Consider the following 18,841-nt stretch of genomic DNA (forward strand, 5'->3'; position numbering starts at 1 on the left):
CAGATTATAGTAAGTTCTTAGAGACATGACCAGATATCTAACCTGACAGATGAATCACAAACCAGGACACAGACAGAAAGGGCAAGAATCCTTTCCTTTGCTTCAGAAACCGTGGTTACCACATTGTCCCTGCACAAGGGTACTGACTGTTCCCATGACTACATAGCAGTTCAAACCCGTGTGTCAGAAACAGACCCAAAGGAGATGGCTTAGTGAGTAAGATGCCTGTTGTGCAAACATGAGGGCCTGAGTTCAAATCTCAGCACCCACATCAAAGCCAGATGCACCCACAGCTGTAATCTCAGCACCCCTATGAGAACTTCAGGAAGCTCACAGGTAAGCTAGCCTGCATATTCATCACAAACAAACAAGAGACCATGCCTCAAACAAGGCAGAAGGTGAAAACATACACCTGAGGTTCTCTGGTCTCCAAAGATGTGCAAAGCACATCCATATCTGAATTAAGACATACTAATGTGCACATACACACACACACACACACACACACACACACACAGAGAGAGAGAGAGAGAGAGAGAAAGAAAGAGAGAGAGAGAGAGAGAGAGAGAGAGGGAGAGAGAGAACACACCTAAACAACACTGGAATAAACCAGATCTCTACTCTACATCATCACTGTGCTTCCCGAGAGAAATGAATGAACTAATGCCAAGTTTATCCATGATGCTCATGTGAATTCTTCTAGCTGGAGTAAGTCCTCACAAGCCCCACCCACCATGGCAATGCTACCGTGTGCATTCCAGCAGGGCAGCTAGCTTGCTACCTACCATTACTAACAGCATTTTCCCCAACCCTATGACATCACCCCCTCCTCCTCCAGTCCAAAGCTCCTTTTCATGGCTCAGCACCTCAGTGACTTTAGAGGTTGTGTGCACTGGAGAGATAGCCTGAGAAACGGCCATGGTAGTCTCAGGAAGGCATAACTGGCCCTGGGATTTTGGCATGAAGGGTAGCCCAGGGATTGTTTTGCTCTGACTTTGGTGCATTGGACAAATGATGCACAGCAATTACAAGAGCAATGTTGAAATGTGTTCTGCCTGAAGGACAAGTGGAGACTTCTGTTCCTGGCCAAGGTGGAGTGACAGGAATCAGTGTTATTTCCCACCAGAAAGGAATGCACAGAGCAATGTTTTCAAGACGGAACACATCAGACAGTGAAAAGCTTGGCCCTGGGCCTGCAACACAGGGAGTGAAACCCTAGCTTCCTCCCAGAATTTCTGAGATAGTCGGGAAGTGGGAGGCAGGCAAAGCTCAGTGGTCTACACAAGCTGGGGAGAGGTATTGGAAGACTGAGGCATCTCAGGTCACAGACAGAGTTCTAGAGACCCACAGGAATGAGCAGCTATGGGGCCACACACCTAAGGAAATTACCCCAGGCCAAAGAAAGACTTACTTTTAAAAAAATCAGTTGGGGAAGAGACTTATGTGTATATACATGTTCATGTGGGTGTGTGTACATTCACACAGGTATATGTGCACATATATGAACAAGCATGTGGAAGCCTTAAGCCAACTTTGGATGAGTCAACAACACTCCACCTTATTATTTTAGATAGAGTCTCTCAGTGAACCTGGAGCTCACCAGTTGGCTAGACTGGTTAGTCAGCAAGCCTCAGTGACCACTCTCTTCTACTTAACTCATTTACTAGAGTAAATGCGCACTTCTACAGATGACATTTTACCGACGGTGCTGGGGATCCAGCCTCAGCCCCTTTTGCTTGCACAGCAAGCACTTGACTTGAGCTCATACGTGGTTAGGGATAGTCACCTTTCCCACAAGCCACATGGAAGCCCCAAGAGTCGTGGAAAGTAGTGAAGAACTTAAGAGGACCTTGCCTTAGTCATGAGCAAAGTTATAAACAAGAGATTCTTCCATCAGCCAACAAAGCTTAAAACAGAAGACCTGGAAGGTTTTAGCTGCTTCTCAAATGCTTCATTGTATCCTAGAATAAAACTTATGGTTAACAAGAATAAAACAGACACCCAGCAAGATAAGTCTACAATGTTCTGGAGTAGCAGCAAGACAAGAGTGTCACCTGAAGGTGATTCAGATACAAAAGAAATATGGGTCCCTTTGATGGAGGGACTCGGTCACCAAGGAGGGAGGGAAGTAAACTCCCTCCTGGAACTCCATGGCCCAGGTGCTCAGACTTCCACGTCCCACTTACTCTTGAAGCTACCAAGCATTTCTAGTAACTCTAAAGAGAAACGTACCTTTTCCCCAATGCAGTGACCATGGCCTCAAAGGAACTGTCATAGCGAAGCAGAGGAAGACTGTGTCCTGACAGGGTGGAGTCAATAAACTCAGACAGCCCGAAGTACTTCTTATTTTCATGGTACAGATCCACTCCCTAAACAGAAGAGCAACCATCACTCAGGCGTCACAGTCACAGGGAAAGTTGGAGTTTCACAGACCAGGTCTGTGGATAGTATTGATTGGCAGCTTGATCTAAACCAGTGGTTCTCAACCTGTGGGTGGAGGTCCCTTCAGAGGTTGGGTGATGTTTTCACAGGGTTGCATATCAGATATCCTACATATCAGACATTTATATTAGGATTCATAACAGTAGCAAAGTTACAGTTACAAAGTAGCAATGAAATAATTTTTTTTTTGGGCTGGCTGTCACCACAACATGAGGAACTGAATTAAATAATCCCCACATTAGTAAGGTTGAGAACCACTGATGCTATATAGTACTGATCCCGTGATCCAAGGTGGCTGGGTACTTTGTAAGCATCATCCTGCAGGTCTAAAGCAAAGAACAAAGATGGTGTGTTATACTGGTCAGTGATATAGTGATTCTGATGTCATGGGATGAAAGCCAAACATCCCCAGTGGTTCCCATTCATTTGGCCCCAGTGTCTTCATGGTTGGGGATGATGGAGGGGTGGACTCAACTTTATCTAATGTTGTCTTACACGAACATAAAATTCTTTCCAAATGAATGCAGGAACTCCTCCGACTTGGGCCAAGCAAAGTTGGAAGAGACTGTCCAAAATGCAAAGGTGTGGCCCTGCTCTCAGATAGTAGAGAGGGTGAACACTAGAGCCTGTCCCTGGGTCATCCCCCACAGGGGTCCTATGGGAGTGGCCTACCCCTTTCTTCCTATTCTTGCCGTCTGTAAATCAGAAGATCCTCTGGCACTTTTGCATAGGTTTGTGGGTATAAAACACTTAGCGTGGAGCCCATTGGGAGTGAAATACTGATAGAAATACTGATTCTGGGGCTGGAGAGAGATGACTCATTGGTTACGAGCACTGATTCCTCTTCCAGAGGTCCTGAGTTTAATTCCCAGCAACTACGTGGTAGCTCACAACCATCTGTAGTAGGAATTGATGTCGTCTTGTGGTGTGTCTGAAGACAGTGAAAAAGAAAAGAAATACTGATTCTGATGTCATGGGATGGAAGCCAAACATCCATATCCTTGGGAGTTTGTGGGAAGACTGAAGCATTCTGAAGAAATTCAGAATTCTAGGGTACTCATACCTTGTGTGCCCAGCTAGAATCCAGCCACATGGAATTCTCAAATTAGCAGAACTCTGGGCATCTACTTTTATAAATGGTGACAGACAGACAGCTAAAACAAGTCTCCCAGGCTAGAGGGAGTGAACTCTGTCTGAAGAATGCTTTGAACAAGCCACTCCATGCAGAACGCAAACCTCTCCTATCTCCCCGGGATCCATCTTCAATGTCTTTATCCAGTGCCAGGAGAACAATCATTCGGAACATTGCTCTGAGACTCAGAGCTTCAGTTCCTGGGGAAAATGTTCAATCAACTGTACTGCCTACACATTTAAGATGGGACAGCCCATGGTTGGGCTTCAGAAATTTCTCCAAAAATCCAGGGAGGTTTTAAATCTAACCCCAGACCAAACCAAAGATTCAAGGAGTTGAAACCCATTCATTCCCAACTGACTAAGGTTTCCACTAACCAGGGTGTCTAAACTTAAACATACTGGTTACACCATGGCCCAGCAGCACTCACATTACTGTAGGAGATGGGCCAGTGGATCTCATTGTAGGGGCTGATGAGGGTGTGCTGAGTCTGCAGCGCATATGGGAAAGAGGTCACATGGAGGGTCACAATGTTGGGTGCCTCTTTCACCTCCCTGCAGTTGAGCAGTCTATCCACTAACCCCACAGATGGGTCACTTTGAGAGTAGATGTTATGCACAGCACTGCTGAGGAGAGAAAAGGGAGCAAATGTTAAATAGAATTGCTAAGGTTGGAGAACCTTACCAGGGTAAGGCAGCTGATTAAGCTTACAACTAGTTCCCCAATGGCACCTACAATTGAAGCTTATTGCTCTGCCCATGACTAGAAGAAAAAAAAAGTGACTGGACTTTGTATCTGTCAGGGACTCTAACAATAGATACATACAGGAAAACTTGACTATCAAGAAAGGAGCTATGGTGGACTTCTTGCACGATACTGGTATACTCTAGAACAATGGCTCCTACCCAACTTCAGTCTGTGTCAAGAGGTGATAGAGATGTGAGTGAGGAAGGGAGGAGACTCAGGGGATCAGATGAGCCTCCTAATGTCCTCCTGACATACAGAAGATGTTGGCTGGTAGAGTACTCATTTGTCTATCGTGTGCCCTCATTGGATCTTCATCACAATGTAAAACAGGGCATGGCGGTGCACTCATGTGCTTGGCAGGCAGAGGCAGGAAGATGGGAAATTCAAGATCATCCTTGATGATGTATTGAGTTCAAGGATAGCTTAGGATACAGAAGACCAGGTTTTACCTCAAATAAAATAATAATGATAATAATATTTACAAGGTCAAATAAAGTCCTACTTGACTTGAAATGATTCAAAGATAACCTAAGAGGACAAATTCTCCATTATTTTAGAAGACAGCATTAATGGAATAGGAAGCATTTTGGATCTGGAGTTTCAGAAGCCAGGCCTGGAACAAGCTTCCTTTGTAAGACAATGGCCTCAGCACTGTCTCAAATCTAAGGGACAGAATAAAGAAGTCGGTGTTTCATCATATGGGTGTCGGGCAGCTACCTGAGACATCTGTCCCCAAAAGAAAGAACCAAAAGACAATAGCTTCTACCACTTCCAGATGCTCCACTCCTCCAAAACCACACAGAGATTCTAGACTGCAAACTGTCCAGGCTCTGGCAAGCTTAAACAGCTACAATCTGTGAAGATCAAAGCCTTGCTCTATGACCTGGTCCAGGAACTTCCTTCCTTCCTCCCCTCCACCAGAGGTGGTAGCTAACTGGTCAGCTAGAAGGACAACCCCTTGAAGGTGACCAGCCACCAGTAATCTCCAACTGAGCAACCTCAGGTACATCTAGGGTGAGACCCATTTCAAATGAGTAATAGGTGGCTGCCCTTCAGGAAGGGCCAAACCAGCCACCACCCATACTCCTAGCCCAGAGTTCTAGCAGGGAGGGCTTCGCCCACACAACAACCTCAGGCTGTAATTTGGAAGCCCTGGCTAAAGGCCTGGCTCTTCCACCACCACCTCCAACCTGGCTCCCGATTCTACCTGATGCTCCCCCTTCTATAACACTTAGCCCTTAGCACTTGGAGATTGCCCTGAGTGGTCACAGGGATGACACACAGTTCTAAGATGCTGAAACATCCCCCCAACATCCTCTGCTTACAAGCACTGAACCTCACTCAAGTCTTGTGCCCTCATCCCCCAGGAGAAATATGTCACCGTCACAGACCAGGAGGTCTGACCTCACTAGATCCCAGTGGGCGTGGTCGTGGATGAGGACAAAAAGCGTATGTGGGTTCTGGAAGGAGTTTTGCAGAAAGGCCTTAAATCTTGCCTGGGCCTCCGAGTCTAGTTTCAGAACGTGTTGCTCCGCCCTCTGCTTGGTCACAGGCTCTTTCTCCAGGCCCAGCTCCAGCAGAACCCCTGCAACACAGCAGAACACCTCAGGAGCTCCTGGGTTCATTCACCACCGACCCACTGTGGGTCAGCCTGTATGGCTTGCTCTGACGGGAGGGGGCAACAGCGGCAGGAGGGCATACAGTAGAGATACATGGGCAGGAGAGTTCTCAGTCCACATAGCTGGGCAAAGGTCTGACTATGTGCATAGTTTCCCCCTCCTGGAGATGCCAGCTAAGCAAGCCCCTAAAGCAACAGCTCTCAAACAGGTAACGCTAAGCGATGTGAAACGCCCAAGCTCCTGACAGAACTGTCTCAGGTTCAAGCCATAGGCCCAACATCCCACTCCTGAGGAGGTAAGACACACTGCATGAGTGACAGTAGCAGCCAGTCACAGAACAAAAGAGATAGCAAAAAGATAGCCAGCTAAGGGTTCTCCTTTTAATGCTGAGGAAAATCACCGTCTCTGGATGTGTTTTATGGTCTTATAATATGCAGGCAACGGTAACACTTGATCCATCTACAGCAAAGCGTGGCAGTGACAACATCCATTCTGTGACCGTGGGGGGATCAAAGCCCCTCCCCGGGGCCTCACCCCTCCTTGAAGAGTCCCCCTACCTGAATGCCAGACGTGGAACACGGTCTGCTGGTAGGTCACCTCTGATGGTGGAATGCAAATGAGAAAGTCCACCTTCTCAAAGGACCCCAAGTCCAGATTCTGGGTGCTGGAATCTGCGATTGAGCACACGTGGGAGAGGAGCTTCTGCGCTACCGCCAGCTGAAAGGGCCGGATGCCCCGTGGCTCCTGATGGTAACCTGCAGCCAGAGCCCCGAGGAATCCCCGATGAGCACAGCTAGTGATGGGTGAGTCCCAGAGCGCAGGAGGGGAGGCCTAGCCACACAAGGCAACCCAGGAAAGAGGTGCTCTCATATTCAAGTGTATGCTCTCTCAGCCAGACCCTGGGGCATCCTCTCAGACATTCTCCTTCCTCAGATAATAAAGATACGGCACTCAGGTGATGACACTAGACTGTGGAGGGATCATCACGATCCCCAGAAGGTGGATCGAAGTTCCTTAAACCCTCATCTGAATTGCAACAGTGCACTAGGGGAAGAGAATCGGCGGGAAGAACATAAGAAAAGAAGATGATGATCGCTTCTCAGCCTTTTGGCTAAGATCAAGTGTGAAGAAGAGAGGGTGACCTTGCATCAAAACCACCCATTTTAAAACTGGCAGTAGGTCTATTTTTAATGCTAAGGAGACAGCCTTCCTTCCAGGTGTCCCTCAGAAATTTCGAGGTCTCAACATTTCAGGACAAGTGTTGTAGAATTTAGACCCATCCCTGCAGGCTTCCTCATCCAGTACTGAACGCACCTGAGACTCCTCGATCTACGACTCGCTGTCCACACCTGTGCACACTCTGCTAACACTCACTGGGCACACTTACACACAAGCGACCTTTCCCTGTGCACACGACAGCCACTCCCTCCATCACTCACAGTACGCCCGCCTGCATCCTCTCCATCCGTCACTTACTGTGCCTACCTGTGCCCCTCCTCACCACTCACTTGTGCATACCGGAACCCCACTGGCATCCAGCACAGCTGTTTTCTTGGTAGAGGAAGTGGTGAATGAGGAAGAGACATGGCCTTGATTTTCCTGGTGAAATTTGTCCAGCAAAATGTCAATGTCACCCTCTGCCCAAAACAGAGAACAGAAGTGGGTTTTGCATCTTGGAGAAATTCAGCAAACCTCTCTGGGGCGGCTGCTGTGTCTGCTCTTGGTCTGAAGTCATGTGTGGAGAAGATATGGTCTCCCTGTCCAGAAACTGATTCCACAAGGTGGGGTACACCATGAGTCCACAGGGGATGGGGCCAAACAGAAATAGAGTGCTTAAGGTCAGAAGAGAAGATCTTTTGAGCCTTCCCAGGCAAAGACTGGTCTTTAGAGCTTTCTTAAAGAAGATTAAAGGACTCCTGAGGGACCAGAAGCTGGAATGGCTGAAGGGTCTGAGTGACTGAATAAGCCACAGAGATAAAGACAAAGGACACTAAACACAGGGAGAGCGGTGTGCTGAGGCCCATCCCTGTAATCCCAGCGTCTGAGACAATGAGATAGGGCTACTGAACTTTTGAAGTGAGTCTAAGCTATAAAGGGAGACCTTGTCCCAAATAAAAAGATACAGACAGACAGACAGACAGACAGACAGACAGACAGAAAATACAAAGCTTTTTCCCAACCCTGGTACTCTATAGCCAGAGCAGGAAGTCAGATAGACGGCCAAAACCACTGCTCTGTGGAGAAGGCAGAGGATGTGTCAGAGCACAGAATAGGGTACAGACTCAACAGCTCAGCTGCAGCAGATCCCAGGGGTGGGGGAGCCCAGCAACCTCCCCTCCACATTTACTTCCTTTCTGTGTGTGCACACGCACCTGCCTGTGCTTACCTGGGCAGAGGCTGCTAAAAAAGGCCCCCAGCGAGTCCACTTTGCCAGTGACCAGCTCATAGTGGACTTCTCTCTGGTACTCTGCAGGACTGAGGAGACTCTCAGAGAGAATCCGGGCCTGGTATTTCCCTGAAAGGTCGAAATGAAACAAAACAGCTATCATTGGACGGACCGTCAGCATGAGCTCTCAGGTGACAGGCTGTCTGACCTACCCCAAGCACCAGCACCAGGCCCAACGAAGAAATGAATCAAAGGCTTGCAACACCTTGATCAAGGGGGAATAACACAAAAGCCAATAGCACTTAGAGAAAGCCCATGCGCCTGACTCTGTATGCCACCACCAGCTGTGTGGCACAGACAAGTCTCCTAGCCTTCTAGACCCACCATCCTCAATGGTCCCAAATGGTTAACAGCAATGCTGGACACACTGCAGAAGCATGGGCTTATTAAAGATGGTGGGACTCACACCCAGAAAATTAAGTAAGAAAGACCAGTCAGTTTAGGAGCAGAGAATGTTAAGAAGCCAACAAGATGCTGCATAGAACTAATGTGCACTTTTAATTATAAGTGATACAAAAAGCCTCAGGTTGAAAATATATACCACTTATGAATATTAAAATGGCACCAGTCTGGAAAGATGGCTCAGTGGTTAAAAGCACTGACCTCTTCCAGAGGAACTGGGTTTAATTCCCAGCTCCCACATGGCAACTCACAACTGTATGTAACTCCAGCCTAAGGGGATCTGACATCCTCATACAGTTAAAGCACCAATGCACATAGAATAGAAATAAACAGTTGAGAAGAACAACCCCGAGAAGCCTGTATGCTTGGTACTTATCTTACCAAGAGAATTCCCTCCTGCATGCCATCTTGAGTCTCACTCAGCCTCAGGAGCAACAGCTGCACACAGTAGGCTTTCAGGGAAAATTTTAACACTTAACTAGCAAAGTGGATCATTGCTTCTTATCTCAATCTGGTCCTTAATTAACTGGGGCCAGAGTGGTGATGTAAGTGATTTTTTTTTTTTTTGAAGCCAGATTTTTGTAGCCAAGGCAATTCAAACTCCAGAGTTGGCCTCAGTCTCTCCAGGAATTAAATGGGTGATGCTAACCCAGCCAATGACAGCAGAAATATCTGTAACTAAGCATGTTTCCAGGGGTGAGCAGCTGAGACCAAGGCTGTCTTCTAAAGCCACCAGCATGGACTAAGGAACTCATTGCCCCTGCAACCCAGAACCCCAAGTCAAAAGAGGGAGGACTCACTCTTTTGGGAGACTGGGCAATCAATAGTATGGCTTTCCCACTGGCCAAGGGGTGGCCAGGACTCACCTGTGACAGCAATGCAGGAGTCAATGGCGGCATTCCGGCAGGCACAGATGATGACCACATAGTTGGTCTTGGAGAGTTTCCCCTCGATGAGCAACCGGAACATCTCAGAGAGGCCCTCGGCCAGGGAGTAAGCACATTCAATAACATGCACACTGTCATTACAGGAGCTGGCGGCCAGGCCAGCTAGCCAGGGAAGCTGTGCAGAAGTCACAGGCGCTGCTGTGCTGGTGGCTGGCGGGAAAGGCTGTGGAGGTGCCTGCTGGTACTGCCTTATCTCTGTCAGGTGTGATTCACGCCAGGAGCGAAGGAAGATCTGCTCCAGGTCCTCCATCAGTGGCACCTGGTCAGCAGCTGCAAGACATGGTGGTGGCGGAGAGATGCCATCAGCATCCGCTGGGCAGGTGCGCAGGCAGCTTGCCACCAGTGCTGTGCGCATCCCAGAATATGCTGGCACACTTAGAATCACACAGCCTAAAATAGTGATGTCAAGTCACCAAGGCTTGGAGAATAGAAAATATAAAATGAAGTCAGCCACAAACCCACCATCCTGAAAGATTCATAAAGAAGAAACATGTTTTCTTTCTCTCCGTCTACTGTAAGGATCGTGGGTACTCAACTCTATTCTTAACCATCACCCTACCAACAGGTTTCCATATGTTATGGTCTCCTTGCCTAGCATATGATGATGGGTGTAAATGACTCTCATGTGGAGGGGCTACTTGGTTGTCCTTGTTGCTACTGAAGATCTCTGTACTTCTTCACAATTCCTCTGTAGGTACTTCTGAAGTGCGTGTCTGAAGTTCACCATGTTTCTTCCAACATGCTGGATAGTTTTGTCAACTTAACACAAGCTAGAGTCATTTGGGGAGAAGAAACCTCAATTGAGAACATATGCCTACCAGATTGCCCTGGCTGCTGGGCAAGCCTGCCTATGATGCAATTTTCTTGATTGCTGATTGATGTGGGAAGGCCTAGCCCATGGTGGTTGGTCCTCCCTCTTAGCAGGTGGTCCTGGATGGTATAAGAAAGCAAGCCGAGCAAGCCAGTAAGCAGCACTCTTCCGTGGCCTCTGCATCAGTTCCTGCCCTGTTTGAGTTCCTGTCCTGACTTCCCTCAGTGATGGACTGTGATGTGGAACTGTCAGCTGAAATAAACTCTTCCCACCCCACGTTGCTTTTGGTCATGGTGTTTTATCACAGCAATAGAAAGCCTGTGATTGAATTCTCAAAACTCCGACATGATTGGTGTGGCCATTCTGGTCCAGTGTATTCAGTATCTGTGGGTGCCATCTCTTGGGTACTGAGGGGGAAAAAAATGATTCATTGCTCATATGTCTCTCTTCAATGGCTGGTAAGGCCATTTTTTAAGACTCTCTATGGGTGGTTTCCTTTGTGAATTATCTGGCTATCCTAGTCTAATGTTGCCTTTAAGGAATTGGAAGGGAGGTGATCAGACTTTCACCCAGTTATCACCAGCTATGAGACCTTAGTTGTTCTGCCCACAGGACAGCTATGAATGTAGCCCAACACAAACATCATAAACTTTCTTAAAATACCATGACACTTTTGATATTTTAAAACCTCTGAATGCAGCTCCCCAGTCTGTCGTGACAATGCTGTTGTGGCAAACATCAAAAGGTTGGCCATGCCTATTACAACTTCCCAACCCGTAAAAGGCAGCTTGTACTAGCAGCTCAGGGCTGTGCGGGAGTTTAATACGATGGGCCTATGCATAGCTTCACTTATTCTCCCATTTACTTCTTGTGAATGCCAGAGAACAGGTGTGCAGATCAAAACTGAACATTCTCTCCTTCCACCATGTGGGTTCCAGGACCAAGCTCATCTTCAGGTCTGATGGCAAGCACCTTGACCCCTCCCGCCCCCGAGCCATCTCACTGGCCCTCCTGTCTTTATTTTTATTATATATTTCTGATTGTGATTTGAAGTAGATAATCAGATTAGAATAGGCAGATTCGCTGTCATACCCCTTGTCTCTGAACAAGGAGGAAGAATGTATGGTCTGGTCCATGGTTCTCACAAATATGGCGGGGAGGGTGCTGATGGTGAGGCTGGATCCTGGATGAAGCTATGACAGTTGACAGATCTATGGATCTTGGGAAGGAACCTCAGAGAGACCTGATGCTGGGTCTGCCAGAACCTTGACCATCCTGTGCCTCCATCTCGAACCTCCTCACCACTGAGCCTCTGACTACCTGGACACTGAGAGTCAAGTCTGAGCTCCCCAGTGTCCACCAGTGACTGTTTACAGTGAGTCACAGCTGGCCTAGACACTTCCACATAGACTATACCAAGGATGTGTTTCCTGAATTTATACTTTTGGCCTTGGCATCCATGGGACTTAAGAACTCTCAGTCCTCAGGGTAGCTGAGCTATACAGCTGGAGGTAACCAACAGATCTTTCACTTACTCCCACACTCACCTGTTGTGTCCACCCCCCACCCCCCACACACCTACTGTGCTCTCTCATACCTCCACCCATCCCCCATCTGCGCTCCTACACACAGCCAGCTCCCGACTTGTGCTCCCACCCACCTACATACCCCCACCTGGGCTCTCTCCTCAGCTCTTCAGAAAGCTCTTCCTTTCTGGTGGCCAAGTCCTTTCTTGACAACCCTAAATGGGCCCCACATACCCACACCCCATCAAGTTCCCTCTTATTTCTCTTCTCTGGGTGAGCTGACTCCCTCCGGGGGCAGAGTGCCAGCCTCATCACCTGTGTCTTTTGTGTACGGACCGGCAGGTGAGTGAGCAGCCTCCGAACCACTCTGTTGATTACACTCTTCTGTTTACTGATCCCTCCCTGGGAAGGGCAGGGCAAACCTGGTCTTCATATTCTTCTCTGGCCTCCTGAGTCTAGTTGGTCCTCCCAGTCAGATCCATCCCTAACCAGCAGCAGCTGGACATAGGCTTACCCAGTTGGACGAGGTAGTAGACGGTCAGCAACAGCTGTGTCTCCTCAGATATGGGCTGCATGGTGGAGGCACCGTGTTGCTCATAGGCCCTGGCAAGTGACTGTGAGTTCTGGTAGCAGGTGTACAGTAGGGGGCTGACGACCACATCATTTAGGTTTCCGCAGAGGTAGGGGAAGTTCCCATGGCCTAGAGGAGAAAAGACCCATTCAGCAACTGGTGTTACGCTTGGCTTTGGTGATGTGCCACTCTATGGATCCCCTGAGCATAAGAGCCAGGAGAACTCTTAGGCCTCACAGAGGTTCCTTTTCTGAGAAATCTCAGACCTGCTACAGCTCTTGCTGAGTACACCTGCTCTGCCCTCCTAGAACCTCGGACAAAATGTCATCTGTCATGTCCAGCCAGAGGCAGAGCATTTGCTTGTTCATGCTGTCCAATCCCCTTATTTTGCAGTTGAGCGAGTTCAAGCCCAAATTAAAGAAGCTTTCCCAGAACCAAATGGCAGTGACCTCAAAACAGCTGGTTTGTGTGTCGCAGAGAGGACTGTTCACCAGACTTGTATCCCAGTGCCAAGCCTTACACCCTCCTGAGGATCTTTAGCTAGCAGAGGTAACAAAACAGGTCCGTATCTAGACCCAAAGAGACCTAGAAAGTGGACAACCTTGAGGAATGCTGGAGTGGATGTTAGAATCCTTCTGATGACAGCTCTCAAGGTAGAACTGCCCAAGCAGGGGTCTGACTCCTTCTTTGTCATCATTGACCATATGACCTCAGGTAAGAACTTGACCTTCTCAAAGCCTTTGCACAATGGAGAGATGTTAAATGGTCAGTCATGATGAGAATGAATATCCCTCTTTGAATCTCACTATGTAGAACTATACTTAGACATCATGTGGGACTCTGTGAGCCACTTCCTGAGAAAAACTTTCTCATACTCAAAAAGTGTGACAGACAGATTGCATGAGCTGGCCCCACCCACATCTCCAAGTTTCAGAATTTAGGTATGTTCTGTCTCTGGAGCATCATGCCTGTGAATTCAAATTTCTTTTTACTCCCCTCTAAAGCTAGATCGGCTGGACAGCACCATTCACAAATGTGCCAGCTTACAAGAGGCAAAACGGTTATCTTAGAAAAGGGATGCCACACTTGTCATGTAAGGGGTACTGGAAGCCACCCTGAGAACCAGATGAAAGCTAAGTTACAGAGCTGCTGGCTGGGATGGGAAACCTAGGTGGGGGTCAGGAAAGGGAGCATGCTTGAGCAAAGCAGAGGATCTCCCGAGTTTGCTCAGTGTGAGATGTGGGTCTGTGAGGCTCCCCTCATGAGGCATCCTGCTCAGCACAGGGGCCGGGGTCCACCTCTGAGGCCTGCAGCCTGTCCCAGTTCTGTACTCTTGGCCTCTCTCACTCACTCACCCACAGAACAGCATGAAAGGACATGCAACCTGATGGAAGGTAAGCCTACAAGGTCCCATGGGAAGGCTAAGGCACTGAAGGTCAGATTTGTACCCTCCTTTCTGAATATTTTATCTTTTTTGTTCCTGGGGTTGGGGGTACTGGTTTATTTTAGGAAAGTAGGCAGTGCCCTGAAACCTGAGCAGCTTCTGCTTCTGGCATTTTCCTGTCCTGTTTACACCTCTCCTCCTAAAAACAAGATGCCAAATGTACAACTAAGGAAGCAGATACATGGTCCCACACATCCCAGCAGCTCAGGCACTGCATACTGAATCTGCCTGCACACAGCTCCCCATTACAAAGTCTCTTGCTCATCCCAAAAGGATTTCTTCAGTTGAGAGCTACAATGCTACCTCCGTGTAACCTATACCAGCCACCACACAGAGGAGGTCAAATCCTATCTTATCTAATGCTTCTGGAGCAGTGACCATGGCTGAATGCTGCACAATCCAAAATGACTCGTGGTGCTGGGTGACAATGGAACAAGCCACAGGTTGCTTTGTCCATCTCCGGAGTCCTCAGTAGTAGCCGGGCAAATGCAGCGTGGATTCAATGAAACAGAGAGAACAAAGAAAGGGACAGCAAACGGACAAGCAAGTGTATCCTGGGTAGAGTCACTAGGCTCCTGCTGGGACAAACTGACATGCTCCACCGTTCTTGACACTCTGGAGACTGGGTCCACTTCCTTTGATCATTGCCCTGGATAGCGGTCAAATTGGCTTTGGACTTGGGCTGAGAGGAGGTCATAGTTTTGTGTGGAAGCCCTTGCATGCTTCCCTACCTCCACAGTTGGGTACCCAGCTGTACTTGCCTTTAAATATCACTGGCTTGGCCTTGCATATTTTTAACAAGTTGTCCGGAACAGACACTGGTTCACCAGAGGCCACCACCGGGAAGGTGACTGAAGCTGGTCCCACCAAGCCAGCCTGGGGCACACAAGGTATGCTGGTACCTTCTAGGAACACAGCAAGCATATTAGTAAAACACAGCAAATGAGGTTATCTGTCCCCAGCCCACCCAACATTCACCCACCCCACAAAACTGCTACCTCCATACTCATAAACTGTGGGCTCACCCAGCCCCACCTTCCCCACCAATAAACCCTGTCTGCACCATCAGCGAGAAGCTGCTAATTCAGAAGTATTTCATGAGTCTAGACCTTAGGAAGCAGCAGACATGTGAGAAGAGGTCCTTCTGCTATGGCAGGGTCCAGCTGCCCAGAACCTCCTATTCATCTGCCTACCCACATGTGCACATACATATGCAAACATGCTGCCAGCAGACCACCACCATTGGCAACCAACTTTGGGATTTAGGCAAGGCCTTAGCCACTTACCATGCTTAGCTCTGTTGCCACCACCCTGAATGAAGCCGCCATCCGTGGTTGATTTAGACTCTGGAGACCACCCTTTGTGCCGTTTTTTGGGCGGCCCAGAGTTTGGCAAGATACCTAGACAATAGTCAGAGAGCATGGATTAGGCCACCATTGGAAACTGGTGTCAATAAAAACCTCCCCTGATTTGGAGTGCACATCTGTTTTGTTTTGTTTTGTTTTGTTTATAGAGGTGGGGCTCAAATCCAGGACCTTGTACATGCTAGGCAGATGTTCTACCACTGAGCTACATCCTTAACCCTTGGTAGTTTTTAAAATCGCAGCCTTACAGTGGATTTTAAACTCTAGTCAAGTATCTAGGCAAAAGGAAACACCCTGTCGACTTTTATAAATGTTTTTTACTCCAAGGTTGCGTTTAGGCTGCATCTCTCTAAGTTTAAGGTTTGAAAAAAAAACAGCCAAGATAATAAAAAAATCTACCAAGAAAGTGGTTTAATCATAAGTAGAGAGAATACAAATAATACACTTAAATGAACCGGTTAGCCAAGGGTTTGGGCTCAGTAAGCTGCAGCCACCAACATCAACCACATTACCTAAACGTCCAGCGCTCGGTGCACCAATAGTTTCACCACTTGAGGGCAGTGCTGACCCATCTGCATACCCCCTTCCTGCCTCCAACCCCACTGTCACCCCCACCCAACCTGGAAAGCTAACATCACATGTTGAAAAGCAAGACTAGAGGCTGGACCCACCATTGCATATGAGTCTCCACCCACTCTACATGGCAACAGGCTCATGACTTAAACTATTTGTAAATTATTCAAAGTACCAAGAATGGGCTACCATATTCTCTTGAAAAATCAAGACACGAATTTTCTCATCTCTAGAGTCCCCGTCTCAACCCTGCTGCACTTTAAACTCACCTAGACACCTTTAAAAAACAACCTAGCCAAGGATGATGGTGCATGTCTTTAACCCCAGCACCCAGAAAGCAGACACAGGCAGATTTCTGTTGAGCTCAAGGCTAGCCTGGTCTACATTGTAAGTTCCAGGCCAGCTAGGGATACATGGTGAGACCCTGCCTTTAAAAACAAATTAAGCAAACAAAAACCTGTCTGTCTGAACACAAGCCTAATCCAAGGAAGTCGAGAAGCTCAGCATGTGGGGAGCGAGTCATCCTGATACCTGGAGCTCCTGGGTGATGTGAACCCAGACTAAGAGTAAGGTCTCCTTCAGTGTAAGCAGAGAGTATACACAGACCTGGAAGATGCTCCCTCAAGCTGTCTCTTCCTAGGTTCTCCTTAGAGCTACCACAAGGGGGCCTCTGAAGTGACAGTAAGGACGCACACCCTGTCACTAGAGCCCAGGTTACTCTGACGCCTGCAATGGTTTGAGACTGACTGCTGTAGAGTCCCTCCAAAGGGACCCCAAATATAACCACACTGTTAGACAGACCAAAGCAGAAGGAAACAGAGAAACAGAAGAGCACAGGGTTAAAAGGCATGAATGAAGTACTTTTCCTACAAAGGTCTTTCAAACCAGCAGGCTTCTTTGCCTCAGAAGAGGCACCTCTGCACCAAGTGTTCAGTTCGCACAACACTGGCTCAAGAAACAGAGGGAGAGCTCCTCTAGGAAGTGGTCCTGAACTCCTAGAGGGCAGGGCTGGAGCTGAGGATTCTCCTCCCCCTCTAGAAAGTCAACCCGACTTTCTAGATGCCTTTACTGGGACTTTACACCAGTAAGTACTCTCAAACATCAGATACCAGCGCATCTAGTAGAGGGGACCCTGTTTGGCATTTCTGAGGAGGAAGTCCGGGACTTTTAGCTTCCTGTTCCCTACTATTTGAGAACACGACCCTCATCTGAGACAAGGCTCCTAGTTCATATCCTCCACCAGGAGGCAGCGTTTCACTGAGAGCAGCGAATATCAGTCGGAAGGAATTTCTTACACACTGCTTTTAAGTGTCTCCTCCCCCCCCCCCCCCCCCAAGGACAGAGAAGGTATGGTAGCTCTGATATATATGCCTGTGCTCAACTCTGTGACTCAGGTGAGCCAGTGTCTCTGACTTAGTCCCTCTCTCTGTCAGGCTCTACCAGAGCCATGTGCTGGGACTCCAAGGTACCTTCAAAGGTCAAAGATTCCAGTAGGTTGTTGGGATTCCAAGAACTCTTTCGTGGGAGACGAGACTATGGCCCTGAGCTGAGCTCTAGAAGGCCACCTAACAGAGTTGGGGTGAGCACTGAGAGACAGGGGCAGAGTGTGGGCATCATGTTGAGGCCACCAAGGCCATGAACAGCTGAGGGCAGAAAATGAGGTTCAACAGGCTGATCCCAGAAGACCTTTAAGGCTCTGGCAGCCTGGAATTTAAAGATTTCCATTCCCCACACAATTCTACAAGGTAGGCCAGGGAAATTCAAGACCAATCCTGATGGAGCCTCTGTAGACTCCTTAGCCAAAGCCAAGGTCCGGACCTAGGCTGAGAGGAGCTGGTGTGTTGTTGTCTGAGGTATGAGTTGTATGACACCAGGACTAAGAGTCTTCTAGCTAAGCTCAGGGGGAAAGCCATGGACAGCAAGGGGCCTCCTGTCCTTATGACCAAGGGCCAGCCTTCGGTTTTGTGGCTACTGCATCAGCACCCGGAGGAGAAACAGCCTCTGGAGGAAGGTGGGAGTCTTGAGGGTAGGTTGGGGAATAATAACGGCTCCAGGAACGTGGAAGCTAGTCAAGACTGGAGAGTCTTGGATCCATGTGGGACAGGAGGATTGTCTCTTCAGCAAATGGTTACACAGTCTACAGATTTTGACCCGGGAAGCCTTCAGGTATAGCAGAATTCTATTCCAGCCCAAGGAGCTTCTCTGGACTGCAGTCTCTTCCTCGTTGATAAAAATAAAACTCAGGCACCACACTCTACCCATGAGCTGCCACACTGTCCCCAGGATGGACATTTTCTAAGGGCCCTTCCAATGTAGTGTCTCGGACCCTAAGCTCCAGTGAACATGTCAGCTGTGTTTACAGGGTCAGGGGAGGAGATGAGGGACAAAGCAAGAAGGTAAGGGAGCAGAGAAGACTTGCTGTCAGAAGGCTTGAAAGTGGAGAAGTCTTATCCCTAAGACGTGTTCTTAAGAACAGCAATGGTGGGAGAGCAATGGACTGCAGTCTGAAGGCAGTCCCCAGATTTCTTTGCCTCCTTCCTCCCATGGGTCTCTAGAACTCATTTATCTCCTCCCCCAGGTATGAACTGGGCAGACAAGCTTCTGTGGTGGGCTGCTGCTGAAAACCATCGCCAGTATCGTTCAGTGATCTCCCAGATGTGCAGTGATTCCATGCAGCATCTGGGGAGCCTCTTACTGTCCTCAGGATGGCATGCTAACTCCCAAGAAGAGACTGCTGAAGAGGCTGCAGGATCTTGTGGCTTACAAGACAGAGCTAGGCTCTGAGTTCATTCTTATCTGTTCTGACATCAACACTCC

The 18,841-nt window shown here is 48.3% G+C and overlaps 1 protein-coding gene across 10 annotated transcripts in view; it reads right to left on the minus strand.

The window, feature by feature from the left end:
• The window catches only part of Greb1 (growth regulating estrogen receptor binding 1), a 137,634-nt gene that overhangs the window by 31,764 nt on the left and 87,029 nt on the right, over positions 1 to 18,841 (minus strand). For 7 of the 10 annotated variants that reach the window (XM_031355590.1, XM_031355593.1, XM_031355591.1 and 4 more), the window contains 10 exons: positions 15,374 to 15,487; positions 14,849 to 14,992; positions 12,587 to 12,772; positions 9,655 to 10,005; positions 8,327 to 8,455; positions 7,449 to 7,577; positions 6,498 to 6,695; positions 5,726 to 5,906; positions 4,005 to 4,200; positions 2,233 to 2,369 (listed from right to left, as the gene is read on the minus strand). In XM_031355590.1, the coding sequence (XP_031211450.1) occupies positions 2,233 to 2,369; positions 4,005 to 4,200; positions 5,726 to 5,906; positions 6,498 to 6,695; positions 7,449 to 7,577; positions 8,327 to 8,455; positions 9,655 to 10,005; positions 12,587 to 12,772; positions 14,849 to 14,992; positions 15,374 to 15,487 (1,765 nt within the window). The remainder of the gene's footprint in view (positions 1 to 2,232; positions 2,370 to 4,004; positions 4,201 to 5,725; positions 5,907 to 6,497; positions 6,696 to 7,448; positions 7,578 to 8,326; positions 8,456 to 9,654; positions 10,006 to 12,586; positions 12,773 to 14,848; positions 14,993 to 15,373; positions 15,488 to 18,841) is intronic. The other 3 variants (XM_031355596.1, XM_031355595.1, XM_031355597.1) reach the window with 3 other exon arrangements.

The sequence above is a fragment of the Mastomys coucha genome, unplaced genomic scaffold, assembly GCF_008632895.1.
Source record: "Mastomys coucha isolate ucsf_1 unplaced genomic scaffold, UCSF_Mcou_1 pScaffold6, whole genome shotgun sequence".
Classification (NCBI taxonomy): domain Eukaryota; kingdom Metazoa; phylum Chordata; class Mammalia; order Rodentia; family Muridae; genus Mastomys; species Mastomys coucha.